Here is a 13,373-nt window from a genome sequence, read left to right as displayed (position 1 = left end):
TGTCAGGAGGACTAAGATAATACACATAAAGAGGAAGGGCTCAGCACCTGCACCCAGGAAGGGCTCCACGTGGTGTCAGTGACAGGAACAGAGGAAAGAATGGGCCCACTTCTGCCCCTCAGCCCCCAAGTATCCCAGAGTCAGATGTGTGGGCTCTCCTGCCCCATTCCCAATGTGTGTGTCCTCTGTGTAGCAGACCAGCAGCTGCAGGAGACGTTTCCAGATGGCAGCAAAGGTCTGCAATCGATCTGTTCCCATACTCAGCCTTGGCCTTTGCAGACGACACCCTTAGAGCAGCTCAAATGTGCTGCGGCCCCTGCTCTCTGACCCCCTCCCAGCCACCTGGGGAAGAAGCCAGCAGAGGGGAGCCGCTGGGGGCAGGACGTGGATGCCGGGGTCCTCCCTCCTCCCTGGTTCATACTTGAGCTGCCGAGGTTCACAGTCCAGACCAGGCAGCAGCAGCCGGGCCGCCTGCCGGATGTCGCCGCTGTCCACGGTGAGGCTGCGGCGGTGCTCTGCGTAGGTGATGGCCACGCGCATCCACTCCATGAGGGGTGGCAGCAGCATGAAGGGCCTGTGGGGCAGCAGAGAGAGGGTCAGGCGGGGGGTGGGGGTCCCTGCAGGGCAGCAGAGAGAGGGTCAGGCCTAGGGAGAGTGCTCCCTGAAAGGCAGCAGGGGACCCCTCAAGCACACACATGCTCACAGGCGGCCACCAAGGCTGATCACCCCTTGCAGGGGACCTACTCCTTCTGCTCACAGAGACCCAGACTGAACCTGCAATGCACAGAAGGAATTTCTGTCATGAACCATTAGCAGAACCTGAGGGCCCTCAGGTGACCCAGGGAAGGAATGGTTCCCCAGTGTGTGGAATTGGGGACCTTGTCCCCTCCAAAGAGTTCAGTCAGGGTCCCCAAGTGTTCTCTGCAGAGGGGAGAAGCTGCACAGCTAAGAGTCTCACAGACCCAGGTCCAAACCCAGGGCTGCCACCAGCAGCATCAGGTCACCATCCCCTCTGACAAGCACACTGGAGTGTTTCTCCATCTGCAACACGCATGTGATACCTCCTTATTGAGGCTGTCATGAGGCCAAATGTGACGACGCACATTACGCTGTTGTGCAACATTAATGACCACTGCTTCCTCACCTGGCACCTAGGCCGAGGTGGGCTGACACCACTTCCTGTGCCAGGCCACGGTTGCCCCCAGTTTGGTGCTCAGGGAAGAGTAGTGGCCTCGGCCGGGTGCAGTGGCTCACCTGTAATCCCAGCACTTTGCGGGGCCGAGACAGGCGGATCACGAGGTCAGGAGATCGAGATCATCCTGGCTAACACGGTGAAACCCCGTCTCTACTAAAAAATACAAAAAATTAGCCGGGCGTGGAGGCGGGTGCCTGTAGTCCCAGCTACTTGGGAGGCTGAGGCAGGAGAATGGCCTGAACCCGCGAGGTGGAGCTTGCAGTGAGCTGAGATCTGGCCACTGCACTCCAGCCTGGGCGACACAGCGGGACTCTGTCTCAAAAAAAAAAAAAAAAAAAGGCCGGGCGTGGTGGCTCAAGCCTGTAATCCCAGCACTTTGGGAGGCCGAGACGGGCGGATCACGAGGTCAGGAGATCGAGACCATCCTGGCTAGCATGGTGAAACCCCATCTCTACTAAAAAAAATACAAAAAACTAGCCGGGCGTGGTGGCAGGCGCCTGTAGTCCCAGCTACTTGGGAGGCTGAGGCCGGAGAATGGCGTGAACCCAGGAGGCGGAGCTTGCAGTGAGCTGAGATCCGGCCACTGCACTCCAGCCTGGGTGACAGAGCGAGACTCCGTCTCAAAAAAAAAAAAAAAAAAGAAGAGTAGCGGCCTCAAGTCCCACAGAGAGGAATGGTCCTAGCGGGTCCGAGAATCACTAAGAGCCCACAAAAGCAAGGAGAGGCGGCGGCAGGCTTCGAGTTGCAAACTCCCGGGGCGCCGCGCATGAGGCCCGCTCTGTGCCACCAGGGGACGCCACGTGCACAGCCTGTGCTGGGCCCTGACTGCGGCGCAGGCGGCGCCCGCCTCTGCCCGCGGCCAGCGGCTCAGATTCAGTCAGGGCGGCGGGGGCGCGTTTCTGTCCTCTGCCAGCTCTGGCAAGGCTCCGTGTTGAAGCCCCCTCAGGAGACCACTTCGCCGTCCAACAGACCTCCCCGCCGCGGAGGGGCCCGGATGGCAGCCTGTGGCTTCATGACTTCGTGGGAAACCCACCTGCTCTGCCCAGAATGGACGGAGTTCTTTCCCTGCTCTGTCACAGGAACAAGGCAGCCCTGGAGCCCTGCCCCTCACTCATGCTGTTCTCCCTGATGACAGCCCAGAAGTCAGCCTCTCGGCTCCTGCCTGTTCCCAGCCCCTCCCGATGCCACTCTTGTCCTTCCTTTCAAACTAAGCCAGGGAGCGGGCAGGCAGCCAGGGGCAGGCGGCCAGGCCTCCGGCCACCCCAGCTCCCTCGGGGCTCTTGGAGTGTCCGGCCGGTGCGGTCACTGCGGTCTCTCCCCTTGACATGCCGCTAAGTGCTCCGGCCAGGAAAAAGATGTCCATTCTCTCTCCTCAGCTAGGAAGTAAGCCGCCTCCAGGGAGTCATCCTGGGTTGCCCTCGGAACCCCTATCTCAGGTCTCCCAAAGCTCAGGTCATCTCCAGAATTCTAAAAGTTTCTCTCCTTGAGGGCAAAGAATGCTTTTATTTTAAAAACTAGCCAACAAAATGTAAATGCTCCTTGACTTGGGATGGGGTTACTTCCCAATAAACCCACTGTAAGTTGAAAATATCCTCAGCGAAAATGCATTGAATACACCTCACCTACTGAACAGCCTACCTTAAACATGCTCAGAACACCTCCATTAGCCTACAGTTAGGCAAGATTATATAACCCAAAACCTATCTTATAATAGTGTTGAACATCAGCGTAACTACTGAATCCTGCACTGACAGTGAAACACAGAATGGTTGTGTGGGTACTCTACGTAGTTTCTACTAAATGCGTATCGCTTTCACACCACTGTAAAGCTGAAAAATTGTAAGTTGCACCATCGCAAGTCAGGGATTTTCTGTAATCAGAAGTGATCTTGAAGGTCTTTCCTTTGGGAAGGTATTCTAATGTTCTGGTTCTGTCACTTCCAAAACTATTCCTGGGTTTGAGCCACTTAACTGGTCCACTGAGCGCACCAATCCGTATGAAAAGGAGGGCCACAGGCCAGTAAAGCCTTGCTATCTCTGGCCCTCAAGGCCTCCCAGAACTTCACCTCACCCTATCTCCCGCCCTGGCTCACCCCCGTCACCAGGACACACCACCAGCACTCATGCACCTCAAGCCCACCCTGCCTGCTCCCATCTCCACATGAGAATGAACAGCTCTCACCCCTGCTTGTCTAGATCCTATTTATCCTTCAAGATTCCATTCCAATGCCACCTGCTTCAGAAGCCTTCCTAGATTCTCTTCGCCCCACCAAAAAAAAAAAAGGGGGGCTGGGTGCAGTGGCTCATGCCTGTAATCCCAGCACTTTGGTAGGCTGAGGTGGGCGGATCACAAGGTCAGGAGTTCGAGACCAGTCTGGCCAATATGGTAAAACCCCATCTCTACTAAAAATACAAAAATTAGCTGGGCATGGTGGTGCTCGCCTGTAGTCCCAGCTACTCGGGAAGTTAAGGCAGAAGAATTCCTTAAACCTGCGAGGTGGAGATCACAGTGAGCCGAGATCATGCCACTGCACTTCAGCCAGGGTGACAGAGTGAGACTCCGTCCCCAGCACCCCCGCCACAAAAAAAAAAAAAAAAAAAAGAGAAGAAATATCTTCCTGGTCTGAAATCACTCAGAACTCTCCTTTACAGCAATAGCCATGAATGCATCTCATCTTCCTAACCAGACTGTTCCTTCTAAGGACAGGAACAATGACTTCCTCATCTCTGTATTCTCCAAAATATGCCCAGTCTGGAGCCTCACATGGCAGGTCCTCAATAAATGTTCACTGAAGCCAGGCCTGGTGGCACATGTCTGTAGTCCCAGCTACTTGGGATGCTGAGGCAGGAAGATAGCTTGAGCCCAAGAGTTGGAGGCTACAGTAAGCTATGATCGCACCACTCCATTGCAGCCTGGGAGACAGAGAGAGACCCTGTCTTGAAAAAAAAAAATTATTAGAAGAAAGTTCTGCTGGGCCGGGTGCGGTGGCTCAAGCCTGTAATCCCAGCACTTTGGGAGGCCGAGATGGGTGGATCACGAGGTCAGGAGATCGAGACCATCCTGGCTAACACGGTGAAATCCCGTCTCTACTAAAAAATACAAAAAACTAGCCGGGCGAGGTGGCAGGCGCCTGTAGTCCCAGTTACTCGGGAGGCTGAGGCAGGAAATGGCGTAAACCCCGGAAGTGGAGCTTGCAGTGAGCTGAGATCCGGCCACTGCACTCTGCACTCCAGCCTGGGCGACAGAGCGAGACTCCGTCTCAAAAAAAAAAAAAAGAAGAAAGGTCTGCTGAGTGACTAAAAATATGGATGAACCTCAGTAACTTACTATAGTGTACCCAGGTTTTCAGTTAAGGACCAAGTCATGTTTCTGACCACAAAAGAATGGTGTATAATTTTCAAGAGCCTAGTGTTGACTCATTCGAGTAGGAAGCTGGGATTCTATGGGGGGAACTTGTGTCGTCTAGGAAGAAACAACAATCCCTTCATGAATTATCCCTCTGTTTATAAGAGTTCCCTTAAACATAAATGCCCAATTCCCCCCAAATATTTTTATATTTCACAATTCTTATATTACAGGGCTAGAAGGCAAGCTTAGAGACATGCTTCTGTATATCAGTCCTTCTGATTGCAGGAAAAGCCTTTATTTCAACCATCAGTGTTGGAGACTGAAGTGTAAACAAAAAGATAATCTGTGGATTTGCCAGCCATTCTTCCCTATTGTGGCCAACAGCCAAGACAAAGCACCACGTGTGGCTACTAAATCTCTAAGAGGGCATCTCCTAGCTGCACTAGGGGAAATCCAAGAGGGAATTCGGGAAATCATGAAGTCTAATCAGGTGGCATCTTGGTTCATCCCCCTGCCTCATGCTCCTTAGAACTCAGCACTTGAGAAAACGCAGTATTGATAATCCTGGTGGGTATACACTGGGGATTGGCTCATTTAGCCCTCAGTTTACCATCTTGGCTAGCGAGGTGGAAAATTAAAAACTGCATTTCCCAGACTCCTTTGCAGCTGGGATTCTGGAAATTAGGTTTTATCAGTAAGATATGCTGCATGAGATGTGGTAAGTGAATGGGAGGCAGAGGCCACCTTTGTGTTCCCTTTGTCTGTTTTTGCTAGCAAACCAGGTCATGAAAACTGAGGTCTTTTTTTTTTTCCTACAGAACATTCCAGTCCAGTTTCTAACTATCTGAGGCTTCAGAGGCAGTGGTAGTGATGGTGAAATGATAAAAGCAATAGCAAAGCCTTTTTTTTTTTTAAACCTCCCACCTCAGCCTCCCAAGTTGCTGGGACCACAGACATGCACCACCATGCCTGGCTAATTTTTTGTATTTTTAGCAGAGACGGGGTTTCACCATGTTGCCCAGGCTGGTCTTGAACTCTGAAGCTCAAGTGATCTGCCAACCTTGTTCCCCAACATGCTGGGATTACAGGCATGAGCCACCATGCCTGGCTGCAATGCCTTCTTGATTCCAGCTTTACTCCTGAACTGCAGCTCCAGAGGTGTTGTTCAAACTCACAGTTTCAGGCGCTGTCTCAGAGGGAGCAGCTCCCCTAATGGGCTAGTTCGTCATTCCTGGATGCTCAGCCTACACCCTGCTCCACGAGCTCCTCCAATGATTGTGTGAATTCCCAACTCCCTGTATTAAATCATCTCCTGCTTACAATAACTAGAATGCTTTCTGCTTCTTGAATTGAAAACTGATCAATACTTTCAATATACAGAAATCTAGATGAGCCCTCTGCCTCTGGGGAGGTGGCTGGTGTCCACATGTACAAACAAGGCTGTGTCGGCCCCCAGACTGACCCCTTCAGGCCTTTCTCCTTGGCCCACCCACCTCCCCGGCCTGGGATCTATGGGAAGGTAAAAAGAGAAGTAATTCATGGACTTTCTCAGGAACATGCCTTCCATGGCCTGTGGGTTCCAGGCTACCGTTTCCTTCCTGGTAATTCCATGGAGTCTGCTGGGCAGGCTGAGACAAGCTGGACATGCATGTCTGGCCATTCTGGAAAACCCCTCTAAAAACTCCCATCTGCAACAGCATGGCTGTGTCAGAACTCCCGGGTGAAAGGGCCTGAAGGAGCAAGGCTGAGAATGACTGATGTGTGCACTATCCTCAAGATGCCAAAGAAGTTCTCTTTCCCTGCTTGTTGCGTTTCCCATAGGCTGAGCTTGGCTGTTCCATGCCCGAATGCAGGTATCTGCAGGGCCAGAGCCAGGAGACTGGATCGGGGCTGAAAAAGCTCCCTTTGTTCAGCCTTTCTGCCCGCTGAATTTTTCCTTAGCTGGATCTGATACCTCAGAGCAGTGGTTGTCAATTTTTTCCCTGGTCTCAGGACCCTATATATACTCTTAAAAATTGGTCGGGCACGGCAGCTCGTGCTTGTAATCCCAGCACTTTGGAAGGCTGAGGTGGGCAGATCACTGGAGGTCAGGAGTTTGAGACCAGCCAGACCAACTTGGCAAAACCTCATCTCTACTAAAAATACAAAAATTAGCTGGGCGTGGTGGCACACACCTGTAGTCCCAGCTACTCAGGAGGCTGAGGCAGGATAATTGCTTGAACCCAGGAGGTGGAGGTTGCAGTGAGCCGAGATCATGCCATGCCACTGCACTCCAGCCTGGGCGACAGAGTGAAACTCCGTCTCGAAGAAAAAAAAAAAATTACTGAGGACCTCAAAGAGCTTTTGTTTATGTGTGTTATTCTACGGATATTGGCTGTATCAGAAATTAAAACTGGGAAAATGTTAAACACATGAACACATAAGCTCATGTCCCATTGCCATCAGAGTGATGATATCATGATGCCACACAGCTTCTAGAAAACTCTCCTGGATATTTGTGAGAAAACAAGAATGAAAAGGCAAATAACTTCTTGTTATGAAAATAGTGTTGGCCATGTGGACTCCTGGCAAAAGTCCCTGGGACCTCAGGGGTCCCTGGACCACACTTTGAAGACCGTTGCTGTGGAAGACCACAGCTGATGGCCAGGACAACACTGCTAGGGGCTGGCAGGTGGCACTGGCATGGAGCTGGCATTTCGCCCTGGTGGCACACAGGCTGGTGAGTCCTAGAGTGGCGTATGGCTTGCATGCATGCTCCTGGCAAAGGGATCCGAGGGTGCTAGACCCTTCCCTGTGGCATCCTCACTGGGAGAAAGTCCTAGTTTCTTTGCTACAACTGGACTTACTCTATAACCTTGGGCAGATCGTCATCCTCTGTGGGCCATATTTTGTATTAAAGAATAAATTGCTAAAGTTCATGGTTTTTAACTCCTTTCATTATGAGAGCCCTTTTGCTTTTATTTCACAGACTCCATATGATAGTAATTGTAATTATTGCATGGTCACCAAGAGCAAGGACTCCCGAGGGAGATGGCCTGGGTTGGAATCCAGTGTATTCCCAATGAGTTCAGCTGTGGGGTCTATGCAAGTTACTTCACCTCTCCTGGTCTCAGTTGTTCCATCAGCAAAATGGGTATAAATAATAGGACCACCTCACAAAACAGCTGGAAGCATGTATGTAAAATACTTAGCACCGTATGTGGAATATGGTAACTTCTCCATAAATGTTAACTATTATGACTAGTTTAGTGTCTGTTGACAGAGAAAATGTATAATAGCAAAAAGGGCTCTAGGATCTGGTTCTATTAAATGCCTCAGCTCCAGCCTTCTGAAAGTCCAGCCAACTCTTTGCCCTCCCCCTATAGCAAGTATAAACATGTAAAGCCTGCAAAAGTCTGCCAGCAGGCTGCCCACCACCCACTCCATCCCGGCTCATAAAACAGAGAAAACAAATGCAACCACTGTGTCGAGTGTGAGCTGGAAACTGTTTCTGGCAGTGCAGCCTCTTGGCCTTGGCAGTGAAAAAACTCACACAGGGGAAGGGGCAACAGCAAGGAACACAGACCCAGAGGCCTTGGGTCATGAACATGTGTGGTGGCAAGGGTGGGTGAGCAGAGAATTACTTCAAGGGATCAGCAACCCCTCAAATGCTGCAAACAGCCCAAAGCCTTAACCTAAATACCGTCACATACATACATGCAGACAAATCCCAGAGATGGACAAAGCCACTTAAGAAGGTCAGTGGCTTTCTGGTAGCATTTGTCTTTGTGTACATAAAGGGGAGCACATGAAATAGACCAATGGAAATGGGTCTTTTTACACGAGGAGCATGGGAACTCCCCGGCCACCTCCTCTCATTGCTAGAGGAGGAAAAGGAAACCCAGAGAGGCCAAGTGCCTTGCTCACGGTTACACGGCCAGTTCAGCTGCAATAGGGATGCTAGACCCAGGTGCCATAACAGTCTCTCTCATCTGCCTTTAAGCTAATCATACAGATGAGCCTGACTGTTCAATCCAAGGGTCGCCCAAGGCCCCTCAATGGAACTGGGACTGAGAAAGCTATTTTTTGCCCTTTAAAAAATGAAAGAGTACAAACTTCTTAAGGCCTTTGTTTTGAGACGGAGTCTTGCTCTGTCACCCAGGCTGGAGTGAGGTGGCACGATCTCGGCTCACTGCAACCTCCGCCTCCCAGGTGCAATCGATTCTCCTGCCTCAGCCTCCTGAGTAGCTGGGACTACAGGCACACACCACCATGCCCAGCAAATTTTTGTATTTTTAGTAGAGACGGGGTTTCCCCATGTTGGCCAGGATGGTCTCGAACTCTTGACCTCCTGATCAGTCCACCTCGGCCTCCCAAAGTGCTGGGATTATGGGCGTGAGCCACCGTGCCCGGCCAAGGCCTTGGTTTTAAGAGGTCCCTGTAGCCTGGAGAAAAAAACCAAAAAACAAAAAAAAACAAAAAAACCCTGTTGCACTCAGCAAGCATATGATTTATTGGGATTACAGTCCTATAAGCGGTGTCTTAACAACATGGAACAGGAAACCCCTCCAGTTTCCAGCTCAAAGCAGGCTCTGTTCTTCCCCGGGGTGGGCAGGGGCCTCAGAGTGAGTCAGGTTGGCAGATGGGGCACAGGCCTGTAACCAGAGGCCACATGACCTGAGCCCCAAGCACAAGCCTCGGGTCTCTGCTCCCATCCTGGCAGGCCAAGCATATGAGGCCAGCAGGTTTGTGCCCTGCTCCATCCACCCAGGAGGAGCTGGACACAAAGACTCAGGCAGACCCTGGACACACACACAAGCTAAGAAGGGCCTCGAGACCAGGCCCAAGCTTAACTCTGGGAAGACAGGGTGGGTGTGAGCACACAACGTTATGGGGTGCAGGCCCAGCTCCCAGGGCTGGGAGGTACACTGTGCCACAAGCTTGTTTCCAAGAGAGCTCCCCATCACCCGCAAGCTGTGACCCGCCCCACCTGCAAGCACCCTCGGAGTCCAGGAAAGGACAGGCCAGAGATGATGATCAAGGGAGAGGGTGGCCCCACTGGTTCCCACCTTCAGCCCTAAATTCTTCCACTAGCTTTGCCCCACCTTCAGTGGGAGTCAGAGCCAAGCACTGGGGTTGAATGGGGTCACATCCACCTGGACTCACCCCTTCTCATGGATCATGCCGTGAAACACACTGCTCCCACGCCCCTCCCTGTCTTGTCTAGGCTGGGGCTGGGGGTGCCAAGTGGCACCATCAGAAACTTGCAAAGATGCCAAGCTTTTCCTAAGCAAGTGACGGCTCCACAAACAGACTTCTTTGGGAAGGTCAGGGCTGGCTCTGCAGGGCCGGCAACGAGGCCCTCACCATAGCTTCCCCAAGATTTCCACACAGCCACCACGGCCTAACACCAAGCCAAAACATCCATGTAGGATAAAACCAACATTGTCCTGCTAAGTCAGATTTCACTCTGCACAAAAGAAACATTTCTAGTCCAGCTCACATCTTGGACTCATTATTTTTCTAGAATTGCTGGGTAAACCAGAATGGTTTGGCGTGGCTTGGAGGCAGAGTTGGGCATGGTTCCCTCTTTGGACCCCCAGCCTCATCTCCGCCAGCAGCCAGGCTGCCTCTGAACCACAGCTGAGCCCACGGAGAATCTCCACTTGTGCCCAGGTGACTTCGGCTCGAGGTGGGGCACTGGGCTGTCTGGGTCGGCGGGGGGGGCGGTGGGGAATACACTTTTCCTATTAAAACTCATCTGGTACAGATTAGAGGCACTAGATGAAGCTTGCCCAGATACACGTAGGGACAGAAATTTAGAGCCAATCGAGTCATGACTAGCTCTGGGTGACTCCCCTTGCTTCTCCCCAGGGGTTGCCCTTCAGGTCTCCACGGGAGCCTGAGGGTTTCTGTTAGCAGTGAGATGGGAGGTCCACCGTGTGACAATCAGGGCCACCAGGAGTAATAGAAAAACGCAAACAGCTAACATTTCCAGAGCATTTACTAAGCAGCTGCCACAGTGCCCTGGACGTCTAGTGATTTATCTGCTCCTCAGAGCCACCTGATGTAGCAGGTACTATTATTATTCCCATTTTATACATGGGGAAACTGAGGGCCAGAGAGCTGAGGTCACTCGCCCCATGTCATGCACCTGCCAAGGAGCAGAGCTGGGATATGAACCTGGGCAGTGTCCCTGAGTCTAAGCTTCTGAAGACGACATTCCACAGCCACTCAGATTCTTCACCTGGCACTGACCCATCTCCTTCATCTTAGGGATGACGAATATTAGGTACAGTAACCACAATTTGTCACGCAAACTGGATGACTTTTTTTTCCTTTGAGTCAGGGTCTTGCTCTGTCACCTAGGCTGGAGGTGAAGTGGCACAATTACATCTCACTGTAGCCTCAACCTCCTCTGCTCATGTGATTCTCTTGCCTCATCCTCCCAAGTAGCTGGAACTACAGGTGTGTGCCACCAGACCTGGCTAATTTTTGTGTTTCTTTGTAAGGTGCGGTTTCACCATGTTGCCCAGGCTGGTCTTGAACTCCTGGACTCAAGCCATCTGCCTACCTTGGCGTCCCAAAGTGCTGGGATGGCAGGCATGAGCCACTGTGCCCAGCTGGATGACTTTTGAGAGGGAAAAAGAGAGCTGCGGCCAGCACTGGGACTACCGGGTATAAACTAGAACTGGGCTGGGCACACCAGAACATATGGTCACCGTACTGCCCTTGGCTAGAGAGACTGCCTGCGGTGGCCTGCTGCCGGGCTCATGCTGTCTGCAGGCAGGGGGAAGTGCTCCTGCTCACCCCCTCGGAAGCAGGCCTCCCTCTGCCCTCCAGCACTCAGCCCTGCCTTGGTGCCTGCACAGCACTCGTCCAATTTGCAATGACTTGGTTGGGATGGTTTTGTGCGGTCTCTCCTCTGGACCATATCTTCTCTGAAGGCAGAGGCATTTTTGCTCACCGATGTTTCCCCATCTCTTCGCACAGAAGCCGGTGTTAGAAACTCCACTTTCGAATTTATAAACACAAGGCACATTTCTCACTCCTGGAGGCAAAGTCCTCCAGCTGCTAACATGGTTTCAGGGGCTGCTGTTACTCTAGGACGTTTTGCTTTTTAAACAAACAACCAAACAAAAAAACAGGGGGAGTCTCCCTCTTGCCCAGGCTGGACTGCAGTGGTGTGATCAAGGGTCACTGCAGCCCCAACCTGCTTGCTGGGCTTAAGCGATCCTCCCACCTCAACCACCATGCCTGGCTAACTTTAAAGAAGTGTTTTCTTTTTTGTTTGTTTTGTTTTTGTAGAGACAGGTCTATGTTGCGCAGACATGAGCCGCCGCGCCTGGCCTCCCAGACTGTTCATGAAGGGCTCCAGAGCACTCTCACGAAAGGGGGAACTGCTTCGTCTTTCATTCCTAGAAGCTTGAGTTGGCTTGGGTATTGGCAAAGAGTTCTTTTCAGAAAAAAAAAGGAAATAATTTCCCCAGTAAAAAGACAGCCATTTCACAGGAGAGTGTTCCAAATGCAACAACGGCCTGGGGGAAGCACGGCAGCCTGGGGCCAAGGCGGCTTCTGGGAAGGCAGCTAGGATGTAGGGATGGAGCTGTCACCAGGAATAGGAAAAGGTGGCTGTGGTTCTGCAGATGTCACCGTGCCCGAGCCTCGGTGGAGGGTACACAGCCATCTGTCCTTGGGAACCGGGCCTGGTTCCAGGGCGGCATCTCATGTGGGTGAGATGGTACAGATTCCAGCGGAGACCGCGTGCAGGCCTCCACCCCTCCATGCTTTCCCACACAGCAGGGAGGGCTCCTAGCCCTGCAAGGGCCAGGACATCTGCCTCATTTCTCAGGCCAGAACTCCCCAGCATGGCTGCCCCAGCACAAGGGCAGGCAGCTGGTCCAGCAGGCCCGTGCCTCAGTGCTTCCCACACCTTTGGGTGGCAAGTATGAAAGCCGCCATCTCTCCACCTCACTGGGAAGCAGCTCCCAGGCCTACTGGCCACGCCCCACCCACGGGGCTCACTGCAGCCATGTGCCAGGGACCCACTTTCTTCTCCCATGCGCGGTGTTTGTGGTGGCTCCCCAGAGACCACGAGCTCTTTCACCACATGGAAGCCAGACAGGCGGGGACCTCCAACCTGCTCAAACATACCTCCCTCCCGAGGCCACCTGCCACCACCCATCGGCCTCTGCCAACAAGGCAGACCCGAGAGGACCCCGAGGTTTATCCTGTCTGCTGGGCTGTGGGCCAGGGATGGAAGACTTTTGTTTAGGCTCTTGGGATAGGTAATCCTGTTTGGATTTCGCTAACTGTAATCACACAGCACTCACCTTCCCCAACTCTCACAGTCTAAGGCAGAAAGAAGAACCATTCCGACTGTCAGCTGAAGAGTTTCTAGAAACTTCTAGGAAGAAGCAGAGGCATGAGGGCTCTTGAAGCCCGATATGAGAGTGAAATTCTTGACTGGCAAGCAGTGTTTTGATCTGAGCTGTTGATGGGATGGGGGTCATGGAGGGGTGGTGCACTCCAGCGCAGCCAGAGAGACAGGAAGAGACGGTGCAAGCTCAGAGGAAAGGGCCTGACCCTGCTTTGTGTGTCCACATCCCAAGGGCAGCTGCAGGGAAAACTGGCATTGCCTTCCGAGCAGCAAGGCCACCTTGCTGAGATGTGCTGAGGGCCTACTGTGTGCCAGGTGGGCGCGAGGCCATGTTGCCTAAGTTACCTCTGAAACAGCCACCCTGCAAGGGAGATATACTGCGTTTCACAAATGCAGAAACAGCCTTTGAGAGGCCAGGACACATATCCAAGGTGACATAGCTAGCCAATGGTTATCAGTCTGGCTCTAAAA

At 52.4% G+C, this 13,373-nt stretch overlaps 1 protein-coding gene across 1 annotated transcript in view; it reads right to left on the bottom strand.

Annotated features, from left to right (window-relative positions):
* ABTB2 (ankyrin repeat and BTB domain containing 2) overlaps positions 1 to 13,373 on the bottom strand; it is a 209,183-nt gene that overhangs the window by 21,771 nt on the left and 174,039 nt on the right. The window contains exon 4 of the mRNA XM_025357293.1: positions 422 to 574. Coding sequence (XP_025213078.1) covers positions 422 to 574 — 153 coding nt within the window. The remainder of the gene's footprint in view (positions 1 to 421; positions 575 to 13,373) is intronic.

This window comes from Theropithecus gelada, chromosome 14 (assembly GCF_003255815.1).
Source record: "Theropithecus gelada isolate Dixy chromosome 14, Tgel_1.0, whole genome shotgun sequence".
Lineage (NCBI taxonomy): Eukaryota > Metazoa > Chordata > Mammalia > Primates > Cercopithecidae > Theropithecus > Theropithecus gelada.
The sequence above is the reverse complement of the archived record's forward strand: the minus strand, read 5'-3'. Positions and strand labels throughout refer to the sequence as shown.